Below are 27,947 nucleotides of genomic sequence, written 5' to 3'. Positions count from 1 at the left end.
CCACCTGGAGAAAAACCTCAGAGCCCTTTCTACACACAAAGAGTTAATTTTTCTCTCGAATGATTGGATGTGGTTAGTTAGTGTGAGCTAGCTTCACACATCACGGAAAGAGAAAACAATTTTGTGCGAAAGAACACGCCATTCCTGTCTGATCTTTAGGGAGATCTTGCATGCTGTTGTGTAGTAAAGGAGAAAAACGCCCATTCACGCGCCTCGTCCCTTCTCTGATGCCCGAGAGGGGAACTTTCCCACAAGCCATGGACTTTTGAGAGAGAGAGAAAGAGAGAGAGAGAGAGAGAGAGAGAGAGAGAGAGAGAGAGAGAGACGCGCTCGGCGAATCCGAACACACACACACACACACACACACACCAGCGCACAGAGAGCTCGCGCTCCAGCAGCAGCAGTCCCCAGCTTTCTCTTCCCAAAAGGCACAGAAACAGCGTTTGGTTAGTTTTAGTGACTTTAACCTGAAGAATAATGACTTTTAGTCGACTGCTGTGCTAAATTTGGATGCTTTTCTCAGACGGCTTTTCAAAGTAAAACTAACGGAGAAGGATTAAAAATAATAAAAACAACAACATTTCTGTTAAAGATGAACAGCCAAGTGGAAAACGAGACAAGCGAATACAGCAACGGCCCCGAGGAAGAGGTGAGTTTTATTAAAGGACCAATAGGAGATCTATGTTTTTTTTTAGTCTAATTTGTATAAATAACCTCAATGATAAGTAACACATGATAAAACATAAATGCTTAAGCTCTGACACCAACATGAGTGTAATAAGTGGTTGAGAAAACCTGTTTAGGAAAAGTGGATTCCGGCCCGGAAAGCTGGCTTGTGATTGGATGGGTCTCCTGTCAGTCATTTAAATAGAAACTTAACTCAGGCTTCCTGTACATGGAACTGAATTTGTGTGTGTGTGAAAAATCATTAAAAGTCAAATCCACCTACTTAACTACTTATCTGTTCTCTCTAATGCACCTTTAAACCTTTACTAGTGTTTACATAAACAATGTGCCTATGGTACCTATAGTACCCAACTCCACTGACATACTGTTTCCTGTATGCTGCTTTCAACCGATTAGCTGAATACCAAACACTTCCCTTGAGACACTGTTAGTGAACTAAAGTAGGCTGTGGAATGTCAGACGCATGTAGTGTGCCTATGTAGGGAGTGTGGGGCCGTTTGGGATGTAAGTTTAACTTCAGTGCTTCCTGAAACTTGAAAGTTGATATTAAGTTAGCCAAAGTTGTGTTATGTAAAGTAAAAGTCATGTCTCGGAACTAGTTAGTGTTATTCTGTATGGTAGAGGTTATTTAGTTTCACCTAGTCATTTAATTCAATCTGTATTATTCCATAATCTGGATCATTCTTGATGTATAAAGGAGTACTGATAATGTTTATTGTAATATTTAACATGAAGAATTTTGATAACTTGGATAATTGTTACTTATTATTATTTTTATTTTTATTTTTATTTTTATTTATTTATTTATTTTTCATCTAAAGAAAAATAAAGTAAAATCCTCCATAATTTAATTAAATGTGTCATCTTGGTAAAATTACACATAAAAACTAAAACCATGTTCATGTAAAAGTCTAAATGCAGGTATAAAATGTGAAAGTCCATAATGCGATTTTGCAAATAAAAAAAAAAAAACTTCAGATGTGCTAGGATGATATTCATAATAATAATAATTAACAAAAATATTGTTGTTTTTTTTTTTTTTTACTGGAGCTATCAAATGAATGTCAGTCAGATTTTCTCCATATTATATAGATAGATAGATAGATAGATAGATAGGGTTTCATTATTTTATTAGACTTTTATCAAATAATAATAATGTATTAAAAGTGCTGAGAATCAGTGCATCGTCGTTTATGGAAAACCTTATATTTTAAAAAAAAAGTTTGTATGAAAATTTGCAAAATGTATACAGTATATCCTAGAAGCAACAACAAATCCGAAACATCACATTTTATTAGATTAGTGTGATTTTATTTAGCCAAAAGGTTCATAATTTAGGTCACCAGTCAGACCTGTTGATCTGCTGCAATATCTTATAATAATAAAATAATAATAAATTCTCAATTCAATTCAGTTCAATTCAAATGATTTGTATAGCGCATTTGTATAACAATAGACAGCAGCTTTACTGAAGTAAAGAAACAGAGAAGAAAAATGATAAAGTTTAAAGTTAAGTAACTATTTTATCTCTATTTTAGGGATAAAATACAAAACCTTACAGGCATAAAGTGGCTAGATGTCTGAATTTTTGTCAGTAATAACCTGAAAGCCAAGAATAGTGAATGTGTTCAGTTGGTTGTGTAACGTCTTCGAGTCTTGTGATAAATTGTGTTGATTTTGCCACATCATTCATCTCTCATTGTATTGGACGTTTAATATGCCGTGTCTGTCTGTGACACTAGTACAGATTGTAACTCAAAAAAACTATTCATGACCACTTCATCCCAAATATGTATAAAGATACCTGGGCTTTTCTGGTGTTTAGTTAGGAAAAGCAGAAGTCTTCTGAGAGCACAAACCCATACAGTGTTGTACAGTGTGAATGCATAGTCACATGTGCTGAGAGAAATTCGTGCTGGTCACATGTGGGAAAGAAATTTAGCTTAACCTTTAAACGATGATGATCGATAACCGTGGAGTCGAGAAGAAAACATCCAGCAACTGTGGCAATTAATTATAATGTCTTTCCCAAGAACAGTGCAAGTATGAGGAATTCATAGGGCAATGAAAGCTTCACTGTGCTGTCCAGCAGGCTGAAATGTGGTAGCTAACATAACTTAATAAGGTATGATGAACCAGATTGCTAGTTAAAGGGATATAACATGTGATTTTAGATGAAAATAACACACATTGGGGTAAGCGGGTTAAACAGATGCATTCTGTTGCACCATGATGAAGCATGTTGAGTTTAAATTCAATTCAATTCATCCATCCATTTTCTATACCCGCTTTTTTATCCTAATTAGGGTCACGGGGATCTGCTGGAGCCTATCCCAGCACACATTGGGTGAAAGGCAGGGGTACACCCTGGACAGGTTACCAGTCCATCACAGGGCCACACATATAGACAGACAACCACACACACTCACACTCACTCCTATGGGCAATTTAGAATTACCTAATGTACATGTTTTTGGACTGTGGGAGGAAACTGGAGTACCCGGAATAAACCCACGCAGGCACAGGGACTCCCCTTTGCAAAGGCCCCTGCCTGTTCAAACCCGGGATTCGGACCCAGGAGCTTCTTTCTGTGAGGCAACAGTGCTAACCACTAAGCCAGGGTGCTGCCCTCAATTCAATTCAATTCAATTTATTTGTATAGCGCCTTTTACAGTGGACATTGTCTCAAAGGAGCTTTAAACTATTTTATCCCTAATATGTAGCTATGTACCAAATGTAAACTTTTCTTGTATGTGTTGGCCTGGAGTAGTGCAGTATTTTGTTCTTCTTGTTGTTTTTTATCATGTCTGGTCACTGAAATCCATAGCTAGCTATAGACATATTATAAGCCCTGGGTCTATACCTAACAATATAAATCTGTTATGTAAACTGCAGCGAGTTTAAAGAATCCAGTCCCTACTGAGAACATGACTGTTGCCAAAAATAAATGTTACCGACTACAGTTTCTTTCTGTCCCGCTATTTCCCCCAAGCGAGAACTTGCATCATCTCCATGTCTTTTTTTTTATTTTATTTTGTTTTTAAATAAACCCTATATACAGTATGCCATTAATTTCTAACTCTGCCGATGACTTGATTATTCCTACCTACACACTGCTCTTCTTTACAGCTAGAACCCTAAGGCCAGGCTGTAATAATCCATACTCTTTATAATATTAATCCTGTGTTGTGGTTTTTTTTTAAAGTGTCCTGGTTAATAATATTTTTGAAAAAGTCCATGATGATAAAGATTTATCATGAAAAAACGATTAACGGCACACGTGTAGCAGTGTAACCGAACGTGTTCAACTGTCTCAGACCTGTTTCTCACAAATTCCTCGAACGTCACAGAAATTCAGCTTTCATCAGCATGAGACATGAGGTTTGTGAGAGGAGGTCATGTGACTGAAACTGTGCTGCCGGTCATGTGACCAGAGTGACCTTTATAAAACTTTCTCACTGGAAAATAAAGATCCTTGATGACAGTTAGGCAAGGAAGGAGGAAGCATGAATGCCTTTCCAACTGTGTGTGTGTGTGTGTGTGTGTGTGTGTGTGTATACATGCTCGAGAAAGAGAGAGAGAGTCTTTTTGTATTCCCTGTTGTTGATCCTCTTAGTACAACTAGACATTTTTGGTACGTGTAGCTCAGTATCATCTTTTATGTGTGTGTGTGTGTTTGTGTGTGTGAGCACACAAGAAGGAGAGAGAGAGTCTTCCTGTATCCCCTTTTTTGATTCCCCTAATAGAACTATTTTCTGGTATGTGTAGCTCGGTATCATCCACTAAGTGTGTGTGTGTGTCTCCCTCTGTGCAGCTCTACATGTCAGCACAAGGCCAGATGCAGAGCTGCCTTTGTAATATGTGTGTGTACATACTGCTGTCATGGTTTATTTTTAAAAGCTCCAGGGGATTTGTCATCTTATCTCGGCCATTTGTCCGCCATTTCAAAAGACAAAAAGGCTTAGCGTCAGAAACGGCTGTCGGAGACAAGCGTGTGTGTGTGTGTGAGTGTGAGAGAGAGAGGGAGAGAAAATCAGAGTCTGACAAACTGCTTTCACTCATCTCAGCATTAAGAAGCAACTCAAGAACTTGCTGATGAATGGTTACACAAAACACTGTGACATAATAATCTCTCCTGTGATTAAAGTAAAGATTCATGAACCATACCTGGTGATGTTTAGTATTTATACTTAATCTAATCCTTAATCTATATCCTACATTACTAATGAATTCTCCATTCTGATTGGTCAGAATCTATCGAATCATTTCTACCGTAATGCGCTTGGACTCTGCCGCGTGTTGTCCCCCCGTCTCACCACCTCAGTGCACATTTTCCCATCTAGCAGCACAGTCTGCCATGTTACCCTTATATAACAGCAGCACTTAGAGTAGGTCCAGCTGCAAAGTTTATATTAATGCTCTATTTCTAATGTGTTTTCGTTTCCATTTTAACAGCTCATACGCCGGTGGGCGACTACACCTAGATAAACAGATTGATTCGGTGATGTTTGCCGGAAGGAGAAGCTTATGTCGCATTTATGAAAGGAGTCTCCAGAATCAGTGCTTTACACCGATCAGCCATAACATTATGAGCGGTGAGAGGGGAAGTGAATAAGACTGATGATCTCCTCATCATGGGTGGGATATTTTAGGCTGCAAGTGAAAATTTTGTCCTCGTAGTTGATGCGTTAGAAGCAGGAAAAATGGACAACTGTAAGGATTTGAGTTTTGAGTTTGATGAAGGGCCAAATTGTGATGGCTAGACCACTGGATCAGAGCATCTCCAAAACTGCAGCTCTTGTGGGGTGTTCCCAGTCTGCAGTGGTCAGTGTCTATCAAAAGTGGTCCAAGGAAGGAACAGTGGTGAACCGGTGACAGGGTCATGGGCGGTCAAGGCTCATTGATGGATGTGGGGAGCGAAGGCTGGCCCATGTGATCCGATCCAACAGATGAGTTGCTCAAACTGCTGAAGAAGTTAATGCTGGTTCTGATAGAAAGGGGTCAGAATACACAGTGCATGATGGGTCAGGGCTGTTTTGGCAGCAAAAAGGGGGAACTGATGTAATATTAAGCAGGTGGTCATAACGTTATGGCTGATCGATGTATATACAGTGGTCCCTCTTGATCTCAGGGCCGCTGTCGTCGATGATTTCCTTCTCACAGCACTTTTATTTTATTCCTTCCATACTGAGTAATGTAAGCTGTGTTTACCTATCCAGCTCACTGCTCCATGTGAGTGCGCGGCGTTATTCACTGCTCAGTTTTCAGTTTGACGCAATGTTGGGATTTTCAGTGATATTTGATAAAGCTGTGAAGGAAATTACTCATTGTTTTTTTCTTTGTCTAGGTTTCAGTGTTAGCGTGCTTCAACACTGTATCAAATGCTTCATGAGACTTTTTTTTTTTTTTTATGAACGACTGATTGAAACTATATATTTTGATTCAGAAATCAATTTCAGGTGGACATCATTTGTGGTAGCTAGCTAAATCTTTATTACGCCCAGGGGTCCATGTTTCCCGGTTGCCTAGCAACAGTGTTTTCACAACTTAAAGGTATTGAAGAATGAGCAGAGTACGATATAGATTGAGCCAAACTAGTCTAGTGAGGGTCTAATGTGAGAGGTGAGACAGCTACAGTCTCTCTCTCTCTCTCTCTCCTTCCCTCCCTCCCCTTTTCTCTGTGAGCGTCTCTCTGCCAAGTTGAAGTTCTCTGAGAGCATCTCTCTCACTCCCTAAGTGTCTGTCTCTCTTTCTGTGTCACTTTCTTTAAGTGTCTGTCTCTCTTTCTCTTTGATTCTCTTTGAGTCTTAAGGAAGTGAGGAAGACTCTCTCACTTACTCTTTCTCTCTCTTTTCTGTATACACACACACACACTTAGATCTCTCTCTCTCTCCCCTTTCTCTCCCTCTCTCTCTCCCCCTTTCTCTTGTACTCTCTCTCTCTCTCTCTCTCTCTCTCTCTCTCTCTCTGCCTGTCTCTTTTTTGCTGTGTGTGTGTGTGTAACGTGTGTGATTTGATCAGCTGTTGCGTGTGTGTGTGTTTATTGTATACTCTTCTGCCTCTCTTCTGAGGGTTTCTACATCAGTATAAACGTTTGTGTACTGCAGTGTTGCTTTAGAAATAAACAGTTGGTTATATAATATAAATGAGCTCAGTGCAGTGTGTTGGTTTGTAACTTGGTGAACAGTAAGCTGCAGTGTGTTGCATACAGTAATGGGTAAAACTCTGAAATCCGCCATTCAGCGTGAAACTCTTGTTTCATCATATCACACTGTTTACAGAGTGTGTGTAGATTCAGAAGAGTTACAGCCGTTTTCCTTCTTATCACGTCTGCGGCGTCTCACTGCACTGTGCACTTCCCGTGTGTGTGTGTGTGTGTAGGTCAAATATACAGATGATATTTGTGAAATATGACTTGTGTAACGTTCATTGTTGTAGAGAGTGTGTGTGTGTGTGTGTGTGTGTGTTTTTTAATCTTCTCCTCACCCTCAATCTGTGTTGTAACAGTGAGCATGCATGACCTCAGCAAGAAAAAACCCCTTTTATGGTCATGAGTCATACGGGGAAGAGAGAGAGAGAGAGAGAGAGAGAGAGCGAGAAAGAGAGAGAGAAAGACAGAGAAGGAAAGAGAGACTGAGCGAAATAAGGCATGAGACACCCCTGACTCCACAGCTGAGGTTTAGGAGTAGGTTGATCAGGTGTGTGTGTGTGTGTGTGTCCAGCCAAGCAGTAAACTAAAGTGAGTGTTAGAACAGTTTCTGGTTCAGCACACATACCTCCATATACAGAGGTAAACAATTAATAGCAAACATGCTTGAGAGAGAGAGAGAGACAGAGAGAGAGAGAGAGAGAGAGAGAGAGAGAGAAAACCCAGAGAGAGAGAGAGAAAAAACCCAGTGAGAGAGAGAGAGAGAGAGAGAGACAGAAAGGGACAAGAAAACCCCAGAGAGTGGGAGAGAGAGATAAATATTTATAATCATTCAAATTCCTGGATCTTTCTGTACTTTGGATAATAAATAATCTGGAAACTTCCCCATGTTCTTCGCTAATGTTCCCTAAAGCAAAAGGTGATATGAGTTGGATTTCAGTATATAATGTACTGTTTGGGCAAGATTCGATTCCCTGTGTACAATAAGTTATACTGCTGAAGGATGACTTTTGCCATCTCTCTAAAAATTTCTTCTGGTCCTTTTCTAGGAAATAAAATCCAGCATAATTGTTACAGACATTTGTTGAGTTGTAAAAATGACTGACATGGTCTCTAGTCTCGGGGTTTCTCAGTATTTAGCCAAATTATCATAATCATAAAAAGATTGCATGCAGTTTCAGCAGATAATAATGAGTGAAATAATGAGGAAAATGATTTTAAGGTTTTTTTTGTTTTTTTTTGCGAAGAACTGATGCTTTACTAATACTAAATTTACTAAAAAATAAAATACTCTCAAATTTAATAATGCTCAAATAGATTTTCTGAATCTGAAGGTTTGAACCTTGCATCTAGCTTGACAGCCAGTTCTGCGAAGCAAATAAATATCCATGTTATATTGTGTTATACAATAACACAATGATTGTTTGATGCATTTAGAGCATTAGCATCATCTGCAGCATTTTCATCAAAAAATAGTAGCTTCGATTCAGTTCGTTTCCAAGTTTGATGTGTGCGGTATTGCGAAAATGCCTTCACTCATTATGACATTTTGTGTCGCCGGGTATCATTAAGCCGCTCTCATATCCTGCTCCTTGTAATAAACAGCTCTTGTGTTCACTGAAGTTGTGATTTCACAGCTGTCCAAACCAAGTGCTAAACCCCCTCCTGGAACTAAGCGATAGATTCCCCAGCTCAAATTCAGATAAGAGAGATGAGATGATAAGTGTGAGAGCTTCTAAACTGGCCAAACTAATAAGGGCCACCAGTTGCTAGGTTGTCTCTGTTTGTTTTGATGTGTCACTGGTGGCTGATCTCACTCAGGTCTTCGCTCCGATTGAACCTGGAGAGTAGAGCGTGGATCAGTGGGTAGACGTGAAAGAAATGGTTTAAAGGACATAAATATGAGACTAGGGTCAGTTTCTGTAAATCATTTAAGATAAAATAAATCTTTTTCTCACTATTCTTTATCAACAGAATGTCAGACATGGGCTTGTCACATCATCTTTATAGAATTTGTTTGACATCACAGTCATGATGCTGATAAATTTCTGAAACATTTGATGTAGGTTAGATAACAACTGACTCGTTGAGTCTAAGCTAGTCATATACATGACTCTGTGATGACTCCCTTTCTGAACAAACACTCCATATATAAGTTTTCTCTATTATTTCAAGTCTATATGGCACTTTGTATTTAAACAGTGACTGGAATATTAAAACTCTGATTTAAATAAAATAGGCTGGAGCTGTGTAAACTATGCATGCTTTCCCATACTGTACTGTATACTACCGAGGTAAACAATGAATAACAAACATGCTTAAGGGAGGCAGTGAAAAAGAGAGACTGAGAGGTAGGGAGAGAGGTAGAGAGAGACAGAGAGAGAACCCGGAGGGGGGGGGAGAACGAGAGAGAGGGAGAGAAAGCGCAAAAACCCAGTGAGAGAGAGGGAGAGAGAGAGGGAGAAGACCCAGGGGGGGTGGTGGTCAGAGAGACAACCCAGAGAGAGGGGTGAGGGAGAGAAAGAAAGAGAGAGACGGAAAGAGACAGGAAAACGCAAGATATAGGTTCATATTTATAATCATTCAAATTCCAGGATTTTTCCAGGACCAGAACTGTGCAATCTATGCATCTTTTGCCATACTGTATACTGTAAATCGAACCCTGGTGAGTTTACCCCTTCTGGTGTGGTATGTTAAGGCATGTTTGATCAATAACCCTGAGAACCAGTCAACATCCAATTCTGAATTGATCCATCTGCAGAAAATCATCATGTGTGTTATGTCACAAAGCCTTCTTCAGCATTTTCTGCTGAATGTAACAACAAATAAAAAAAAACATCGAATCATCTGTAATATCAGTTCTCTGTCTTCACCGCACAGGTTCGGACTCTGTTCGTCAGCGGTTTGCCGCTGGACATCAAACCCCGTGAGCTTTACCTGCTGTTCAGACCTTTTAAGGTGAGTTACACTAAGAATCCAAACCAAGCACAGAGATGAACAGTCCAAGAGGAGGACTCTAATATAATTTCTAATAGAATATTGGCTCGGTTGCTAGACAGGCTAGTCATTTTAACTGTAACCTTTGAAGGATGCTAGCAATTAGGAAGTGATCAGATAAGTGTTTTGCCACTTAATCAGTAAGCTTAAATACTGTAAGTGAATTTTTACTGAATCTGTTGCCTCTTTGGTAAATATTTCATGGCAGGGTTTCAGGGTTGGCTTGTTTTATTTTATTTTGTATTCCAATATCTGCGCAACATTTGAATATTAATATTTCTATGTTTTATAATACTGATCCCAAATCAATAGCTTTTAAAAAATATCAGAGATAGAATTAATATAGATCACTGGATATAGATTTTTACTTTTGTCTGTAAATATGCATCTTGAGTGATGTATTATGAGAATAAACCTTACACTTTGGTACAGTTCCTTTATCTGTATTAGAGGTCTTTATGATGATGATGTTTTTTTTGTCTTAGGGATATGAAGGTTCGCTGATTAAACTTACATCGAAACAGGTGAGATACTGAGAGGTGACTTGTCTCAATCTATGAATCGTTAGGTATCCTGCACATGTGTGAAATATCACATATAAGGATCATATGTGCTCACTGAGCACTTGGTAGATTGTTCTTTAACAGATTATCATAATAATAACTCTAATACTCTGGCAAATACTAGGGTTTGGACACAGACTTGGGGACAGCTGGCTTGAAATACAGCGAAAGCACAGCTGTGGTTGCTTATTTTGCTGTTTGTGTTTCTGCGTGTGTTTGTATTAGTGTTGCTTGTCCCATTTAGTTTTGATTGACAAATTCCCCCAAGGATCTACAGAAGGTTTCTATATCTGACTCTAGAGGATCACACTTGCACATCGACACCGTACACACTTCTGATGTGCAAATTAGCAGAGATGGTGTGTGTGTGTGCAGACAGAACGAGGGCATTCGGAGTTCATTCACTGCATTATTCAAGTAATAAATCGACATTATGCACGGTCTTTTTACCCGACCTTCGTACAGCATTGTTTTAGTAACCACAAAGTCTTTTATCGGAACAAAATAGAGCTCAGAATACAGTGTGTGAACCTTCTAAGCTTTTACGCTTCATCTATTTCGGCAATTTTCTCTCATCCGAGTGCTTGATTTAACCCTTCAAAGTCACCGGGTTAGTCGTACAGTCGTAACTCTCACATTAGGTTCCTCTTTGTTTCTGAATAATTCTTACTGAGAAATGAATCATAATCAGCAAGAGTACTCCGTTTAATGGCATTGTCTATATTTGTAGCTGAAAACTCATTCACCAACAGCTTTGCAAACGATAATCAAGATAACGTTGATTATCTGTATCTGTTTAAATTTATGTCGCACAGTTATGTGCCTACTAGAGGTCATTTTTATGTTTTTGCTGAGTGTTTCTCTTCATTTCACAGCTGAAGAAGTGAATGAGTGTTTCACATCCAAAAGTGCGCTTATCAACCCAAAACACCAGGAAGTAGGAACATCACTGACTTCCTGTGAAGGGGGAAAAAAACCCCTTCGGTCTGTCCATCAGAGGTTTCACAGAACAGTCTGCACGTGTGTGTGTGTGTGTGTGTGTGTTAGTGTTATAGCAGGAGGAGATGACAGCAATAATGTAAATCAGTCGATTCCAGGCCTCTCAAGAGGCACAAAGAGATCACCATATATAGCAGTATGGCTCAGTGTCACTATTAATAACAGCCCTGAGTTCCTTCACAAGGGAGCAAGGAAGTGTGTGATAGAAAGAAAGAGAGAGAATTAAGGGAAAGTGTGGGTAAGAGAAGAGAGCAGAAAAGGGTATGTGTGTGTGTGTGAGAGAGAGAGAGAGAGGAAAGACAAAAAAGGGTATGAGTAAGTGACCAGAAAAGACAGAGAGAAACAGAGGGAGAGAGGAAATATGTGCATATATCTATCTCTCCCTCTCTCCCTCTTTCTAGGGAATGAACTCGGAATGGCCTCATCCTCCCTGCACATATTTTTTCCCCCCTGTTCATCTCTCTGACACAAACACACATGCTTGTTTTGCTACTCATCTGAGGACCTTCCACTGAAATAATTATTGCTTAATCTATACCTCTAACCCTAACGTCAGTATCCTTAAACACGGTAACCAATTCTTTTTTCCAAATAAAAGTTTCAGTGGGGACCAGCCAGATGTCCCAACAAGCCAAAAATGTCAGATGTGCCTAATCTTTGACCCCATTATGCAGCGTTATTGTACATTTCAAAACCACAAGGTCACATTCCTGTCGTTATGTGAGCATATCCTAACAAAATTAATTTTCCGTTTCATTCTAACCCTGTTCTGTCTGTCCTCGTCTCTGTTTGTTCTCCGCTCTGTAGCCGGTCGGATTTGTGAGCTTCGACAGCAGATCAGAGGCTGAAGCAGCCAAGAACGCCCTGAATGTAAGTATGGTTTTGCGTGACATTTTCTCGTACCAACACCACACTCACTGCCATGGCACTAACCTAGTCCACCACCTAAACAATATCTGGTTAGTAATGATCTTGGGGTGGTAAAGTATATGCATCCACTATATATCAAGTCTAACCCACTATACAGTATATCAAGTCTAACTATAATTTCCCAAACACAGCACAGTGACTAGTTTAGCCTCTCTGTGTTCCTGTGTTAGTTCTCTGTAGATTCTGTACACTTCTTTGATGTGTGTGTGATCGATGTGTGTTGAAGTATGCTGTGTTTGAAAGCAGCAGGGAGCCGGGACAAATTAACACGGTGTAGAATCTCATTACAGCTCTGTGGATTCTTCCGGGTTGCTCGAGACTTTAAGCACAAGAGCCTTCATAATCTTACTCAATACCACTCGATCCATGAGAACTGGGACGTTACTTTCGGTAATACAGATGAGCGGACTAGAATACGCCCCTGTGGGACACCTACTGTATTTACTGTATATAGCAACCACGTGGAAGCAGCACAGTGCGCGAAATCATGAAGGTGTTGGCCAAGAGCATTAGTTAATATTCTAACTTTGACCGTGGCCTGGTTGTTGATACCAGATGGGCTTGTTTGAGTATTTTAGAAACTGGTATTTTGACACACAGCAGGTTCTCTAGAGTCTTTAGAGTTTGCACAGAATAGTGCGAACAACGAAAAAAAAAACCCGAGCGCTAGATGTCGAAATGCATTGTAGATGAAAAACCTGATTGGAGAATGAACAGATTGGTTTGAGTCAACAGAATTCAAATAACCAGAATGCACAACATTTCGAGGTTTGAAGTGGTTGGGATGCAACAGATCATATATCAGATCCCACTCCTCTCAGCCAAGAACAGGAGGTTACATGGTTGCATGAGGTTTCCATGTCCTATCCACAACTGTGTGTATTTAGAGTGTCCGGTAAAGTTCTTTTCTTTTCCTGCCTTCGTATGTGACAACTGAGACGAGAGAAGTTGAGGAAATGAATAAGGTGCGTATGTGTGTTTGCAATCCTCTTATGCCGAGTTGACTTTGTGTTCAAAGCGCCTGAGGCGACATTTCTTTCATTACAGACCACGTCTTTGTTGGATATGAAGTGGCCTATTGTTTATGCTCCGTATAGTTTCATGTCTTATTTCTGAAATTCAGAGGAAAAAACACGATGTGGTTATTTTAAGCGTGTTTTTGTCGGGCCACAGCGCAGATGTCTAATATTGATTCTGAGCATGCTGGTAGCCACAGCGACCCGGCCAACATTCTTCTTCGGTGTTTGCAGAGACAGTCTGATTGCGTGTTCTGTCTGTCTGTAACTCGGGCTTTTCTGTCTGAGCAAATGACTTTTCGTCTTAAAAAGAGCGGAGTCAATAGAGAGGATGATAATATACTATCAGTCTGGGAATATACTATAGACTATACTGGTACATACAATGCCATGAAATCTGCTTCTTTATAATCAGATTTTTTAAAAGGAATAAATCTGAAAGAACGTTTCAGTTTTTCATTGAGGCATAGTAAGTGGATAGTCGCGTTGAACTGTGCGTTAAAGGAAAGTGACAAATAACTGACTGAAGCCTGTTTCTCTCCTCAGTGCCACAACACTATTTGTGAAGATGCTGGCAGTGTGTAAAGCATGTCTGGATTGTAGCATTAACACATACCTTCAGATGCCATACAAACAGCTGGTTACTAACAAGAGGCTTCTTACTGAGCTAAAGATACGATACTACGTGAACCTTTGTACTGTTGCGTCCTGTATGTAGCAGAAACTGTTCTAGTTGGTTCATATATATATATATTTAGATTGCAGAGTACTGTGTAATATAATATTTATTATTAAATCCCCAGTATGTCATCATGTCAGTGTAAGTGATGATGAACGGCGTCCTCTTGATGGTAGGTGGAATTCTGAGAAGGGTGCAAACTACACCACCATCTATATAAAATGGAATTCTGCTTTGCGATGGACATGAACATGATTCTAAAGAAATAAACACGAGAAGCAGAGAGAGAGAGTGTAAAACTACATATCATTAATTTTGCATTTATTCTTTACGGTTCTTTCTTTCAGTCGCTGTACCATGTTTTGACGGATTTTGTATTTATATCGATATATTTGCTCGGAATATTCCCAGGGATTTTCAGACACCCTGTACGCCGATATGTAGATTACATTATTACCCAACCTACTGGGACTACTGATAATGAAAGAGGCATGAACAGTGTCTCTGGTTGCTTAACAATATGTGTGTGTCAGAGCTTTTCTCCTTTGGCCATTTCTAAAGGGAGTTCGCTTCGACCCGGAGATTCCCCAGACTTTACGGCTGGAGTTCGCCAAAGCCAACACCAAGATGGCCAAGAGCAAACTGGTAGGGACGCCCAACCCCCCTCCGTCTCAGCAGAGCCCTGGCCCGCCCTTCATCAGCCGGGAAGCTTGTAAGTAACACACACACACACACACACACACACACTTACACACATCGCTGATAAGATCACCGGCCCCCCAAACTGCACCCGTAATCAGTATCACTGTTAGTGTTCCCATTCCAATGAATTTGTCTGAGATAAAAGGTCTGACTGGGAGAGAAGTTGGGAAACACCCTGTATAATGCAGGTCATGTGGGTTAGTTTTGCTTTAGTAACACTAAACAATGATTCCTTTCAGTCCTTTCTCTAATTTGTAGTAGTGTTGTCAAGATACAGATAAACATTATTGTTGCTTTTACGTGTACCAGGTTTGGATTGTGAATCCAGTTACACCAAAAAATTTTTTTCGTTATACAGGAACACGATACTGTGATACCTGTTGCTCACTAGATCCTCATTCTTTAGGAACTAGTAACTGGGGGAAAAAAAACCTCTTTAGATATTTACGTAAAATGTTCTCTTAACCATTTTAATATATATAGCAGAAATGATTCCATTTTATAGCACTTGATCGAGCGATCCCTTTGTTCTGAGACAGGATTTGTAGCGAACAGAGCGAAATTTAAAACCCTTCCTCACCTCAGAAATATTTCGACATGTCTAACGTGATAATTGCTTAAAGATCTCCCGGCATGACACGTCTGTATGTGACTCTCTCTGCGGTGAACATTGACTGTACTGATAAAATATTCGACCTTTTTTCTTCATTACTTAGTTTCACAATCTAATTTTTAACTTGTGTATATTGAGGTTTGCTCTCTGGATCTTTTATCCATTAGTACATTTCCCTTAATGGGATTTTCCTCATGACATCCGTCATCTCTGGGATTTTGACTTTTTTTTTTTTGGGTATCACACACACACACACATGTACACATACACATGCTTATTTTAATCCAGTGCTAGCTTGGATGCTTTATTTTCTGTAATCATGTTTACACTAATGATAGTTTTCAGTTACAGTGACTGTCCCAATATTTATGATTATGTACTTTCAGGTTAATTAGATACAAGGTACAAGTTGATTTAAAATGAAAATCACGTTATAAACTCCAACCAAGCATCCTGCGTTTCAACGGAAACGACGTCCTGGCTATAAAGAGACGAATAAACACACCCAGACACATTCTGCCTGTGTGTTCAGGTTTAGTGACTAATCCTTATCTAAAATCTGCTGGAGGTACGTAAAGACATCCCCTTTGCGGTCCCTGAGCAAAAAATATGGAAGGAAATGATTATCAGAGAACATAACGTAACGGGACACCACTCTGTGAGAGAGAAATGCTGATAATTAATGTAGGATAGTGTTCTGCACTACATTCTGTTCCTGATAATTGTGTCAGATAACGTTGCTTCATGTCAGAGGATACTTACAAGAACGAAACCGAATCATTGTGTGTGTAACATATTACAGATCGTCTTGTTTGAAGTTGTTGGCACTTCTGGGATTTACCACACTGCATGAACACACACACGCTACAGTTTTACTCATATAGACTAATTTAAAACCACTGATAAAGCCCACCCATATGTGTGTAAGTGAGTCAGAGCACTCGGTGTACTACCAGTGTGTGTGTGTGTGTGTGTTTCTGTGTGTACGTCTCAGTCTTGTTCCCATTGTGCTTCCAGATGAGCTCACAGTTCCTGGTCTGTATCCTAGCAACCCTGACGTGTGGGCATCATACCCGCTGTACCCCGCTGACCTATCACACACCCTTGCGCCCGCTTTCACCTACCCCTCCTCCCTACACACTCAGGTAACACACTCACCACACGCACCCCTGCAGATCTGTACAGCAGAGTCTAGAAAGTCTAGAGCACTCCTAACATTAAACACTAATCTCTGCGAATCTCTAAACAAGTCACACATGATGATAACCCGATTAGTACACTCCTGTTTGTTTGTCTGTTGTAAGATGTTCTTGGGCATTGGTGCTACTTTTTGCGCATCCAGCATCTGCTCCATAATCACACCTGCACAGGTGTCCCTTCTACTGTAAATTGCACTGGAGTGTACTGACTGAGCATTTTCACACCTGCTAAATGCACACACACACACACACACAGTTAATGCTGGTTCTGATAGAAAGGGGTCAGAATACACAGTGCAGGACAGGTCAGGGCTGTTTAGCAAAAAGGGGGACCAACACAATATTAGTCAGGTGGTCATAATGTTATGCCTGGTCGGTGTATAAGAATGTCATTTATGTTTAAAGAAGAATATTCTTGAACACATGCATAGAGATTATTGTTTTATTGGTGTCTGGTTTTGATTATACAGCTATGTAAAAATACAAGTTTTTAGATGTGTTGGTTTTAATGATTTTCATGAAGAAAGAAAATGCCATGATGCAAGCAGTCAATTGTTCATACTGAACACTGAAACCTAATCTACCTACTTTAATCATAAACCTTCATCAGAGGTTACTGCACACTTCAACACACCGACCCCAAGCTACATCTAATGAACCCCAAACCACCTTTTACTCTTCTGCTTTCTTAACCTCCAGCGGAATTTGATTATCCCTCCATCTTCGATGACGCATCACATCTGCAAATCACATGCTTTGACGCAAGCCTTGGATGAAAACGTTGTTGCGTGTGAGGTTTAATGTGCAATCCATTAAAACCACACACAACACTTTTATTCAGGCGGTACCTGCTTTAGTGATGTTTTTTTTGAAGTAGGTTCATATCGATCAGGGAGAGAGGAGGATCAAGAGAGAGTTTTATTTTTTTTTTTCCAGATTTTCTGTTTTAAGTCATAGCGTTTCAGCTCCACTAAAATTCATGAGGCCTACATTTTTCCTTACACTTCATACACCTATGACTGATCCAGATTACATCAGTCGAAGGTTTGTCTAAAATAAATAAGCATTTCCCTCTGATGTGTAAAAGTCTGAGTAAGGCGAACCAAACTAAACTTATCTCACAGGTTCACAAATGCTACAGAGACGCCGGTTATCTCCGGACTCGCTTTCCTGACACAGCTCATTTGCGTGTAGTGATGCTGATAAAACTCCGTAAAAGTCCAAGTGCAGAGACAGCTGGGAGCAGAAAATAACGAGTGGTCAGAAAAACAGCTGAAAGAAAACAGTGGAAGTTTTTCTGTGCAAATCTATTTAATATCATTTACATAGTAATAAGTGAGTAATAATAAATTCTTCATGAGTTAAGGCATTTGTTTATGCCTAAGATTACTTTTATTTGACTTGGGTTTGTGTAGGCTTTCTTTCTTTCTTTCTTTCTTTCTTTCTTTCTTTCTTTCTTTCTTTCTTTCTCTCTCTCTCTCTCTCTCTCTTTCTTTCTCTCTTTCTTTCTTTCTCCTTTCCTTCCTTCCTTCCTTCCTTCTGTCTGTCCATCCACCTGTCCGTCCTTCCTTCTTCCTTCCTTCCTTCCTCCCTCCTTCCTTCCTCTTCCTCCTTCCTTCCTTCCTTCCTTCCTTCCTTCCTTCCTTCCTTCCTTCCTTCCTTATTTACTTACTGCCAATAGTTGCCAAAAATTACTGGTTTTCACTAAATGTTCTGGATGGTTCTCTTTGTCCCTGAGCTAATAAAGTAGCATGAGAATTTGTTTTTGGTAGAAACTCCAAGCCACTTCTATAAATCTGGATAAGGGGATCTGCTAAATGCTGTTAATGTAATTATACAATGTAAACATGACAGTATAGTACAGATATAAAAGTGCATAAATCCATGCAAAAGATATGATTTGATTTGTTCATTTGGAATCGCTTGTTCAAAAGATTTCCAAAGAAATCCATTCGTAATCCAGCTTGATAAACGAAGCCCAACGATGGCGAAGCAGACGTGGAGCTGCTCAATGGCGCAAGCATGCAAACCGAAATCATAAAAGTCTGACAACAGATGTTGTCTTGGTGGAATAATAAATACAGACATTAGGAAAAAAACACCATGGCCTTTAAGCATGATGGAAACCAAAGTACAGATTTATCATTAAATCTAATTTACATCTCATTTACTGACAGAAAAAAGGGGACACGCCCCCTTCACTAGAATTGACCTGAATAGAACAATATGATTAAAACACGGCAGGTTTAGTGTGTATGTGTGTGGGGGGTGTGTGTGTGGGTGTGTTTGCAGCTGCTTGCAATAGCATTTCACTAAGGCATACTGCTGAAAATCAAATTAATGTAATTGATTTATTAGTTGAGCATGTTGTAAAACTCTCCTATGGTTTTAACCCCCGCTTAGATCCGTTGGCTCCCTCCAGCAGACGCTCAGGGCTGGAAGTCCAGGCAGTTCTGCTGAAATACATGTAAGTAACAAACACAGGCATACGCACAGCACTCACACATTTGCAAGGTCCAGCCAATCTACAGTTTTTTTTTGTTATTTGTGTTCTTGCTACCAAAACATGAGCGATCTGGCGCTCATTTGTTTGCTCTCGCACCCTCAAACACACAACCCAGTCACAATCCCACTGATATATAAGGAGACAGGAACAGGGCTTGTTAGAATCTGCAGGGGTCTAATGGGTGGATGTGGGTTTATGAGCCCGTGCCAAACACACCCATACACTCATGCAGACATGCTCCAAACAAATCCCAGTCTAGTGTGCAGAGTCAAATAAATACAGAAGTGCCTCTACAGCCATTTGGTTTTTTCCATCAGATAGCCCGACTCATTTCTCTGGTTAATTGTCACACACTCCAGGCCACATTAGGGCGTTTGTAGACGGAACTTCCTGTTTGCCAGAGGGCTATAACTGGACTATCGCTGGCTTGAGCACAGTTTGATGTAGCGGATCTACTAAACTTGGGCCATTTCCACTGTGTTTGTGAGAAACTACGCAACAAAAAAACATCCTTATAGAATTCCACACATCGACAGACTTATCACCGATCTCCTCTGAGAATACCATACGGGTTCAACTTCCCCAGCCCGCCAATTACTGGCACCACCCACCAAAGCGCCACCATGTACAGTCATTATTGGCTATAACCACTTCCTGGTTTCAGCCAAAGGTGGACCCAGTCACCCCTGAAGGTTAAATCATTTAAAATCCATTATGTTTACTCATTACCGTAAAAAAAAGAAAAAAAATGCATTCGTATTTTCCAAGAAACAGTGTGGTGTTTGTGTGAATTTATATGAATTAATATGAACAATTTATTTACATTTATGGCATTTGGCAGACACCCTTATCTTGACTATCTCATTTATGCAGCTGAGCAGTTAGGGGCCTTGCTCAGGGGCCCAGCAGTGGCAGCTTGGTGGATCTGGGACTTAAACTCAAAACCTTCTGATCAGTCCACCAGCACCTTAGTCACTGAGCTACCACTTCCTCTCATTTATGTTTACTCCACCTCATGGCTTTTACGCAACCGTTCGTTAACATGCATCCGATTTACAGATGTGATGTTATCATGTCATATTTCCACATGACATTTACTACTCACTGAGCCTCAATGACCCAAAGATTCTTCTACCCATTCATATGAATAAAGCTAAACCTTCAGATTCTACCAAATTCTTATGATGCTTCCACGATCCTAGCAGCACTTGGAGAGGCCTTGACATGTTCATTCTTCTGCTGGATTTATACTTGGCCCTGTTTTTCTGGATTTCATGGTTTTATGTTGAAACTATCATGTTGCACACTGCCTGTTTGTCTAACCTTGAACTTGCAATTAGGGATTTGTTCTCTTGCCAGGTTTTCAACAGATTCACTCATCACTTAGCCCTACAAATCTCCTTGTTGCATCTCAGTTGAAAATGAGCCACAACGTGTGTCACAGTGGTGTTCAACTAGAGGAAAGAGACTATAAAAGAGTGAACTGCCTTTACTTGATTTCCACAACAACTCACTGTGACACTGAGAGTGGAAACTAAATCCACAATCACTTTCTGTTGCTCTTAAGGGCACATCTGAATGATTAACTTTTTGAAATCTACAGAACTGATTTTTTGGGGAAGGGGATTGAAGGGCATAGAAAAAGGCAGATTTCATTTACATGCTCTTATCTAGAGTGGCTTACAATTTACCTCATTTTATATTAAGCAATTGAGGGCCTTGCTCAGGGGCCCAGCAGTGGCATCATGGTGGACCTGGGATTCAAACCACTAAGCTACACATACTAGAATTTCTGTGCTACCAGTCAGAGACCAGTGAAGCTGAACATGTGCTTCTTTGGAGCCACCACATCTTTCTGAACTGCTTCTCATGCTTTGTGACATGTCAGAGGAAACCGTTATACACCTGCTTCCGCATGCAAAGAAGTCCATGATTGGTTTGTGCTAGTGATAGAAAAGAGAGAGTATACCACCACTGCCACACAAAGAAGACAGCCAGTTTTGATCTCTTGAGCCTCACTAGGGTTGCAGTTTTCAGATGATAGGACGAACTTTTTCTGTTGCGCCAATTGAGAGCCCTGGAACTGAATTTCTCTGCTATTTAATGTGCACTGGGCAGTGCCAAGATCACCGGTCATCAGCCCCAGTGCTGAGGTTACCTTCCATCATACAAACATTCCTTACAATGCTTCACAATCAGCAGCTAAAAACTTCTCTTGCTTGTTAGCAACAACAGCCTCTAAAGTTTAGTCCCCTTGGGGTGAGATTGACACTGAACACATTTTAACTTTGGCCTATTTCTTTTTCTTATCAACTGATTGGTTGTTAAAAAACATTTAAGTATAATGTCATGCAGAATATCTGGTTTCTGTTCTTCTCTTTTCTCTTGCTCGTTTTTTTTTTTGGTGACCGTTTCTCAGCGCTGACCTTTTCAGAGTTCACAATTGCTCCCTTGCATGTAATCACTTTTATAAATAGCCTGATGGAGTTTATCGTTTATTTTGGGAATACTGAGTCGCGATGCCTCTTTATTGCCAACAGAGGAACTCCGGCTGTAACGCTCTGAAATTGAAAAAATAAAACAGCCTCTCAGTCATCGGCTAAATATAACCAAAAGGACGTGTGCTGTAATCTTTTTTAATTTGTCCTGCCTTTTTTTTTTTTTTTTAATGACAAGTCCACATTTGCAAGAGGCAGGAAATCTGAGCAAGGTGGAGACGGCTTTCCGCCACTTCGGTGGAATAAACAAGCTTGAACTGGACGGCCTTTTGGGAGCCAGTGAGTAGGAGTAGAGTTTCAGACGTACGCTGACCTGAGAGCCGGTCTGCTTTTTCAGTTCCTATAAGATGTAAATGTGAGGTGCTGTTCATGATATTATCAGCACAATTTATAGAATAACTCCCTGTCTACCTGCAGCGCTTTAGCTGTTTGAGCTAACACCTAGAAGCAGCTCATGCAGTGCTCTTTTTAAATTCTTCACAATAAGGTACAACAGCTGGAATTATCCTGTCTACTAGCTACTAACTGGCCAAAAAAGGCTGCTGAACCAATTACCCATGATAACATTTTTGTGTTTTTCTATACAGCAGGGTTAGCTTGTATTACACACTATATAGCCACCTGTATGTGGACAGCTGACCTGACCTCCAATGGAAAACAAGAGATCATGGCTTTACAGACTGGACAATAAAAAAGACAAATAAAACTTTATAGTGTGAACTTGTAGCAAGCATTCAGAAAAAAAGCTTTTGGGTAAGACGGACATAACCATGTAGCTCAAACACACAAACATTTTAAGTAAGAATCCTGGATGCTAAACGTGTTTGTGTTAAAGGGGTGTAATTTGTTCGTAAAGCTAATGGCTGTGCAAATTTACATTGCTTATGCCCGTGGCTACTTTTTTATACTGTTAGTGTTGTCCTTCAAGCTGTGTTTAACACACACACACAGCCTTAATACATTTAGTCAGCTTGTGACTGTAAGTCATGCCTACTGAACTGAATGTTGAGGCAGTTAGAAATCACCGTGTGTGTTTGTGTGTGTGTGTGCGTGCACGCAGAGCATTTTTGGCCTGACTAGCCAAGCAATTACAGCTGAATCCCCGCATTGCCTTTACTGCTGAGAGGAAGGTTAGGAGTGTGTGTGTGTGTGTGTGTGTGAGAGCACCAACAGGAGGTATTATCCACAGCTGAGGTTCACTAATAAGGAAGTGCTGTTTCTATGCCTCCTTTGTTCTTTTGCTCAAGTTTCAGACTATAGACAGCTGTGCGTGTGCATGTGTGTGTGTTGTCCCAGGCAAAAAGCCAGTGATCTTCCTCAGGATTAGCGTTGCTAGCCTTGCCTTTTTTTATTCAGGAGCCAGACAGTTGATCCAGCTCTCAAACCCGGATTTGATTGTTGAACATCATGTACTGAAATTTTCAGTACATTCACCCCATAGCTCATTTCATCAGGTGCTGAAAACGGCACTTAGACTCGAGTAAGGAGCCGAGACGCCTTGCGATTCCTGTTCCGAGTTGATCGGACAGAAACTGAACCAAACGCCATTTGCAGCATTTTAATATGCAAGCTACTAAACTCACTCCTGTCTTTCGAAACATCCGTCCCACTGAGGGACTTTCCTCTCTAGATGCTTTTTTCGTGCTCCTTTTGAAATCCAGTCAGATCAGACGCTCCTGTTATATAATATTGTTCAAAATAATAGTCTACAGCATTGTTCTAATTGTGATTGTTAAAGGAAGCAGAATAAACACCAATAGGCTGTGTGTTTTTAAGCGATATCAGAAGGTAGATTTTGCCTGTATTTTGTGCAGAGCATTCGAAAGGTTGCGTTTAATATTGATCGTACGCTAGGTTTAAGTAATAAAATGGACAACGAGTGTCGCTACAAGGTAGATGTACCTAATAAAGAAATGTTTTAAAGCCCAAATAAAAATACTAAAGGTTTTCCTCTTGCTTCTGACCCCTATTGAACCTGAGCAAAACTGAACTAAAATAAACAGGGCTAAAGCAGTAGTAGATGTGTGTGTGTGTGTGTAAGTGCTAAGTGATTCTGCTATTTGAACCAGCCTTGACAGGAGCATTGATGGAGACTCGGATGGCTCAATGGAGCGTGATGCATGATGATTTTTTTCCACTGCAACATCAGTAACATCTTCTGACAGAAGAAAAGCAGCTACATACTGAGAGTTGACCGCACCTGCTGGCTTTAAATATCAATAACAATCATTCCTTATCTTTTAAGAGTACATTTAAGAGTACAAAGTAGGACTTTGTGAAAGGTCCAAGCCATTGGGATCATTAGTGCTTGTTCCCAAGGACAGTTTGAAAGGTAAAGCAGCTGTTGAGATAATGCCCCTACTTCTGGTTGTTAGTAACACTAAATATACTATACACAGATCAGGCATAACATTATGAGCAATGAGAGGTGAAGTGAATAAGACTGATGATCTCCTCATCATGGCACCTGTTAGTGGGTGGGATATATTAGGCAGCAAGTCAACATTTTGTCCTCAGAGTTGATGTTAGAAGCAGGAAAAATGGACAAGCGTAAGGATTTGGGCTTTGAGTTTGATGAAGGGCCAAACTGTGATGGCTAGACCCCTGGATCATAGCATCTCCAAAACTGCAGCTCTTGTGGGGTGTTCCAGGTCTGCAGTGGTCAGTATCTATCAAAAGTGCTCCAAGGAAGGAACAGTGGTGAATCGGAGACAGGGTCATGGGTGGACAAGGCTCATTGATGGACGTGGGGAGCGAAGGCTGGCCCGTGTGATCCGATCCAACAGACGAGCTACTGTTGCTCAGATTGCTGAAGAAGTTAATGCTGGTTCTGATAGAAAGGGGTCAGAATACACAGTGCAGGACGGGTCAGCAAAAGGGGGATGAAGACCAATTATTAGGCAGGTGGTCATAATGTTATGCCTGGTTGATGTATGTACCAATTTTTCTGTATTTTATATAAATTTCATAATCATTGGTGAAGATCTGAAGGAGAAGAAGCAAAAAGAATTCATGAAAATGTGGTAGGAATTAACATCGATATATATCCAGAGTAAAGTTTCTACGATGTTGCTTATGTAGTTGTTATTGCAACTAGTTTAAGTCCCCCCTTGTTGGTGGTGCGAGACTGCTTGAACAGCATACACCAAAATTGCTGTGAGAGTCCCTGAGACTGTCCTCTATCACTGTGCCAAATTTCATAAAATGTTTATGAAGCATTCTCTGGGCTGCCATAGACCCATATTAATGTGGACGTAGAAGGAAGAAGAAGAAAATGTACAATGACGATAAGGTGCTTATGAGGTCTGAATGTCTCTCATTGTAGTGAATGTCTGTCTTGAATGCTTACTTTTCTCACATTATACATTATGTACACAGCCAAAGTGATTTTAGAGATCTCACACCAAAAATACTGTTGTAATTACTATAAAGTACTGCTGTAATTCAGTTTAATTCTATTCAATTGACTTGTATAGCGCAGTTAACAATGGGCAAAGCAGCTTTACAGAAGTATAGAAACATAGAGAAAAGTTACTGTTTTATCACTAATGAGCAAGCCTGAGGTGAAGGGTGGAGAGGAAAAACTCCCCGAGATGATGCGAGGAAGAAACCTTGAGAAGGAACCAGGCTCAGAAAGGAACCTCATCCTCATTTGGGTGACACAACTCGCATCATTCATGTGAACTAAGAAAATACAAGCATGATGTTTCACGCTGGGTTGAGTCGATCATTCTGAAAATTTCTCCACAAGCTTTCCACGTGTGGAAAATGCAACTGGGAACAGCTCTGTATGGAACAAACCCCCAGTGTGTCCGGTGTCGTTCAAATCGCAACGGCATCTCGTGGCTCCATCGCTCGCATTACGTCAAACAGACCACAGTTGCCAGGTACAAAAGGTGTCCAGCGTTACACGCATAGTTTTTCGGCAGTTCTACTACATAATCCAGGGATTAATCATGCTCTGTACCTCACTGAGTGAGCACACTGAGACAAGGCTACAGAGTGTTATTGATTTTGTTTCCTGGACACGTTCCATCAACCTCCTTGTAAACACGACCACTGTGCGGTTAGAGAACAACATCGTCAGTGTTTAAGAGACTAGTCCAGTTGTGAATGAAGATTTTTTCGATTTGTTATCGTTCTCAGGTTCCTTATGTGTGATGGTGGCTAAGGATGGCCTTGAGCTGCTACCCCCTCCAACTCTCTCTCTCTCTCTCTCTCTCTCTCTCTCTCTCTCTCCAACTATCTCCAACCACAAAGTCCAAACCAGGGACCTCCAGACTCACCTTCCTCAGTCATGGACCACAGGTCAGGACACTTCCCATCTCACCTTACCACTTTATATGGCATGTTTGTTGTTCATTGCTACTTCTAATGTACTTGTAAAGACAACAAGATATGATGGAAATAGAGAAAATAGAGAGAATAATGGATAAGGAAAGAAATAGGGATAGATAGAGAGACAAAAATGTAAGTAAGAAAGGTGGGGAAAGCAGGATTTCGGGGATAAGAAAGCAAACGATGAGTAAAGAAGGTGTGAATATGTAGTGTGAAATGACTTGTTCTCTCTCTTTCTCTCTCACTCTCTCTATCCCTCGTTCCACCAGGTCACCACCACTTCCCCCGGGTTTAAAGAGCAAATCAAGACCAGCTCTGCCTCCATCACACATCCCCTTCCCCTTTTCTCTACTGTTACACCACTGACACTTGTATAGAAGGAGTGCACATGGGCCTGCATCCCCCCCCTCTCTCTCTGTATCCTATTCAATTAGACCAAGTATAGTCTCATGGTAAATTTTTACTATATACCACCATTTAAAACATATTCTCTGTCTCTCCATGCATCTTTCTTTCCTTCTCTCCCTTCATACCATTTTCTCACTCCATCACTCTGTTCATTCTTTTCACAGAATGAAAAACTGAAAGTACTGTATTACAGTATCGTAATCATACTCTATACTTAATTCTGACTTCTTTATCATATGAAAATGTAACCCAGCCCTATATCGCCAGTCGAAGGTTTATTATCGGCACAACCCGAACAAAATGATCCAGAGTATCTCGCTCTGAGATCCTAATGCGACTCGGAATAAGTGTTTTATTAAAGACTACAGGCTTTAAAGTCTATAGATACAACACTCGAGAGACGGTGCTAAAACATGAATATCTAGAGTGTTAAAAATGTAGGGTTTCCAATTATATAAAATAATTTGTCAATTAATTAAACACTCTAAACATTATAAACATTCTTCCAATAATTAAACATTTAATAATAAACATTTCTGGATTTATTGAACATTAATAAAGAAGAAGAAATATTTCTGGATTTATTACATATGTAATAATAAACATTTATTTTTTAGTAATAAATATTTATTGACTGTAATAATAAATACATATTCCCTGGTTTGTAAAATGTTAAACTATAGGACGTTTAAAAGCTTTTGGCTGTCAGTGTAACATAAATCCCCACAGATCAGATCTCGAGGATGCAGGCAGTGTGTATCACTCCTTCCATTTCAGTGTTGTGGTTGTGTATTAATCAATATTATCTTTATAACCTATGTTATCATTGTCGCTATTTACACTGATTATAATTAGCAAACCGCGATCGTTTGAAGCATGTCGTAATCAGAATGGAGATGCTGTACATTTTTAGACCTTTTGAAGACGAATACAGAAGTATTTTTATAATCAGGTGAATGTTTATAGTGTGTGTCGTGTGTGTGTGTGTGTGTGTGTGTGTGTGTGTGTGTAGGGGTGTGAGGATATCAAAATGTTTTACTTTCCTGCTTCATTCCAGCTGCCAAAGACAATCAGAATGAAGATATCTCTGATAAAAATGACTTCCTCTTTAATAATAATAATAATAATAATAATAATAATAATAATAATAATACATATCATATATTCCAAAACCAAAGACTTACAGTTATGTGTGCATGTGCTGAACATCGTTTACACCACGATATACACAGTATTCATGACCTGCTCTCCAGGAAGCATGGTCTGTGATCTGTTTCAGGAAAAGATTTGTTTTTTATTTTGTAAGGCAAGTGTCCCAGGTGCTGAAGGGAAGTTCTATGAGAATTGTATGTTTTTGAGGTGAAATGATCCAAATAAAAAATATTTCCCTGTGACACAGTATTGAAAATTTGCTTATCTCACTTACCAGATAATCCACACACCAAAATAGCAAGTCTAATAACATATATATATATATACACACACACACACTCTGTATTGCCACAAGTATTGGGACACTCCTCCAAATCATTGCATTCAGGTGTTGTTTTTCAGGGGTTTGGGCTCGGGCCCTTAGTTCCAGTGCAAGGAACTCTTAATGATTCAGCTTCATATCAAGACATTTTGGACAATTTCATGCTTTGTGGTGAACAGTTTGGGGATGA

General features: G+C 40.0%; 1 protein-coding gene across 1 annotated transcript; it reads left to right on the top strand.

Moving 5' to 3' along the window:
* The first annotated feature begins 103 nt into the window (after nucleotides 1–103).
* rbpms (RNA binding protein, mRNA processing factor) lies at nucleotides 104–27,677 on the top strand. Its single transcript, XM_058384523.1, has 9 exons — nucleotides 104–649; nucleotides 9,716–9,793; nucleotides 10,318–10,356; nucleotides 12,202–12,264; nucleotides 14,581–14,731; nucleotides 16,352–16,479; nucleotides 18,937–19,000; nucleotides 25,684–25,845; nucleotides 26,145–27,677. Exons 1-7 carry the CDS (start codon nucleotides 593–595, stop codon nucleotides 18,991–18,993), a joined length of 573 nt encoding a protein of 190 aa, XP_058240506.1. The 5' UTR covers nucleotides 104–592; the 3' UTR covers nucleotides 18,994–19,000; nucleotides 25,684–25,845; nucleotides 26,145–27,677.
* Nucleotides 27,678–27,947: the final 270 nt, after the last annotated feature.

This window comes from Hemibagrus wyckioides, linkage group LG29 (genome assembly GCF_019097595.1).
Source record: "Hemibagrus wyckioides isolate EC202008001 linkage group LG29, SWU_Hwy_1.0, whole genome shotgun sequence".
NCBI lineage: Eukaryota > Metazoa > Chordata > Actinopteri > Siluriformes > Bagridae > Hemibagrus > Hemibagrus wyckioides.
The sequence above is the reverse complement of the archived record's forward strand: the minus strand, read 5'-3'. Positions and strand labels throughout refer to the sequence as shown.

Coding starts and splice junctions, on each gene's coding strand:
- rbpms (XM_058384523.1), top strand. CDS start 593: ATGAACAGCCAAGTGGAAAACGAGACAAGCGAATACAGCAACGGCCCC. Junction 650..9,715: donor GCAACGGCCCCGAGGAAGAG/GTGAGTTTTATT, acceptor TTCACCGCACAG/GTTCGGACTCTGTTCGTCAG. Junction 16,480..18,936: donor CCTCCTCCCTACACACTCAG/GTAACACACTCA, acceptor ACCCCCGCTTAG/ATCCGTTGGCTCCCTCCAGC.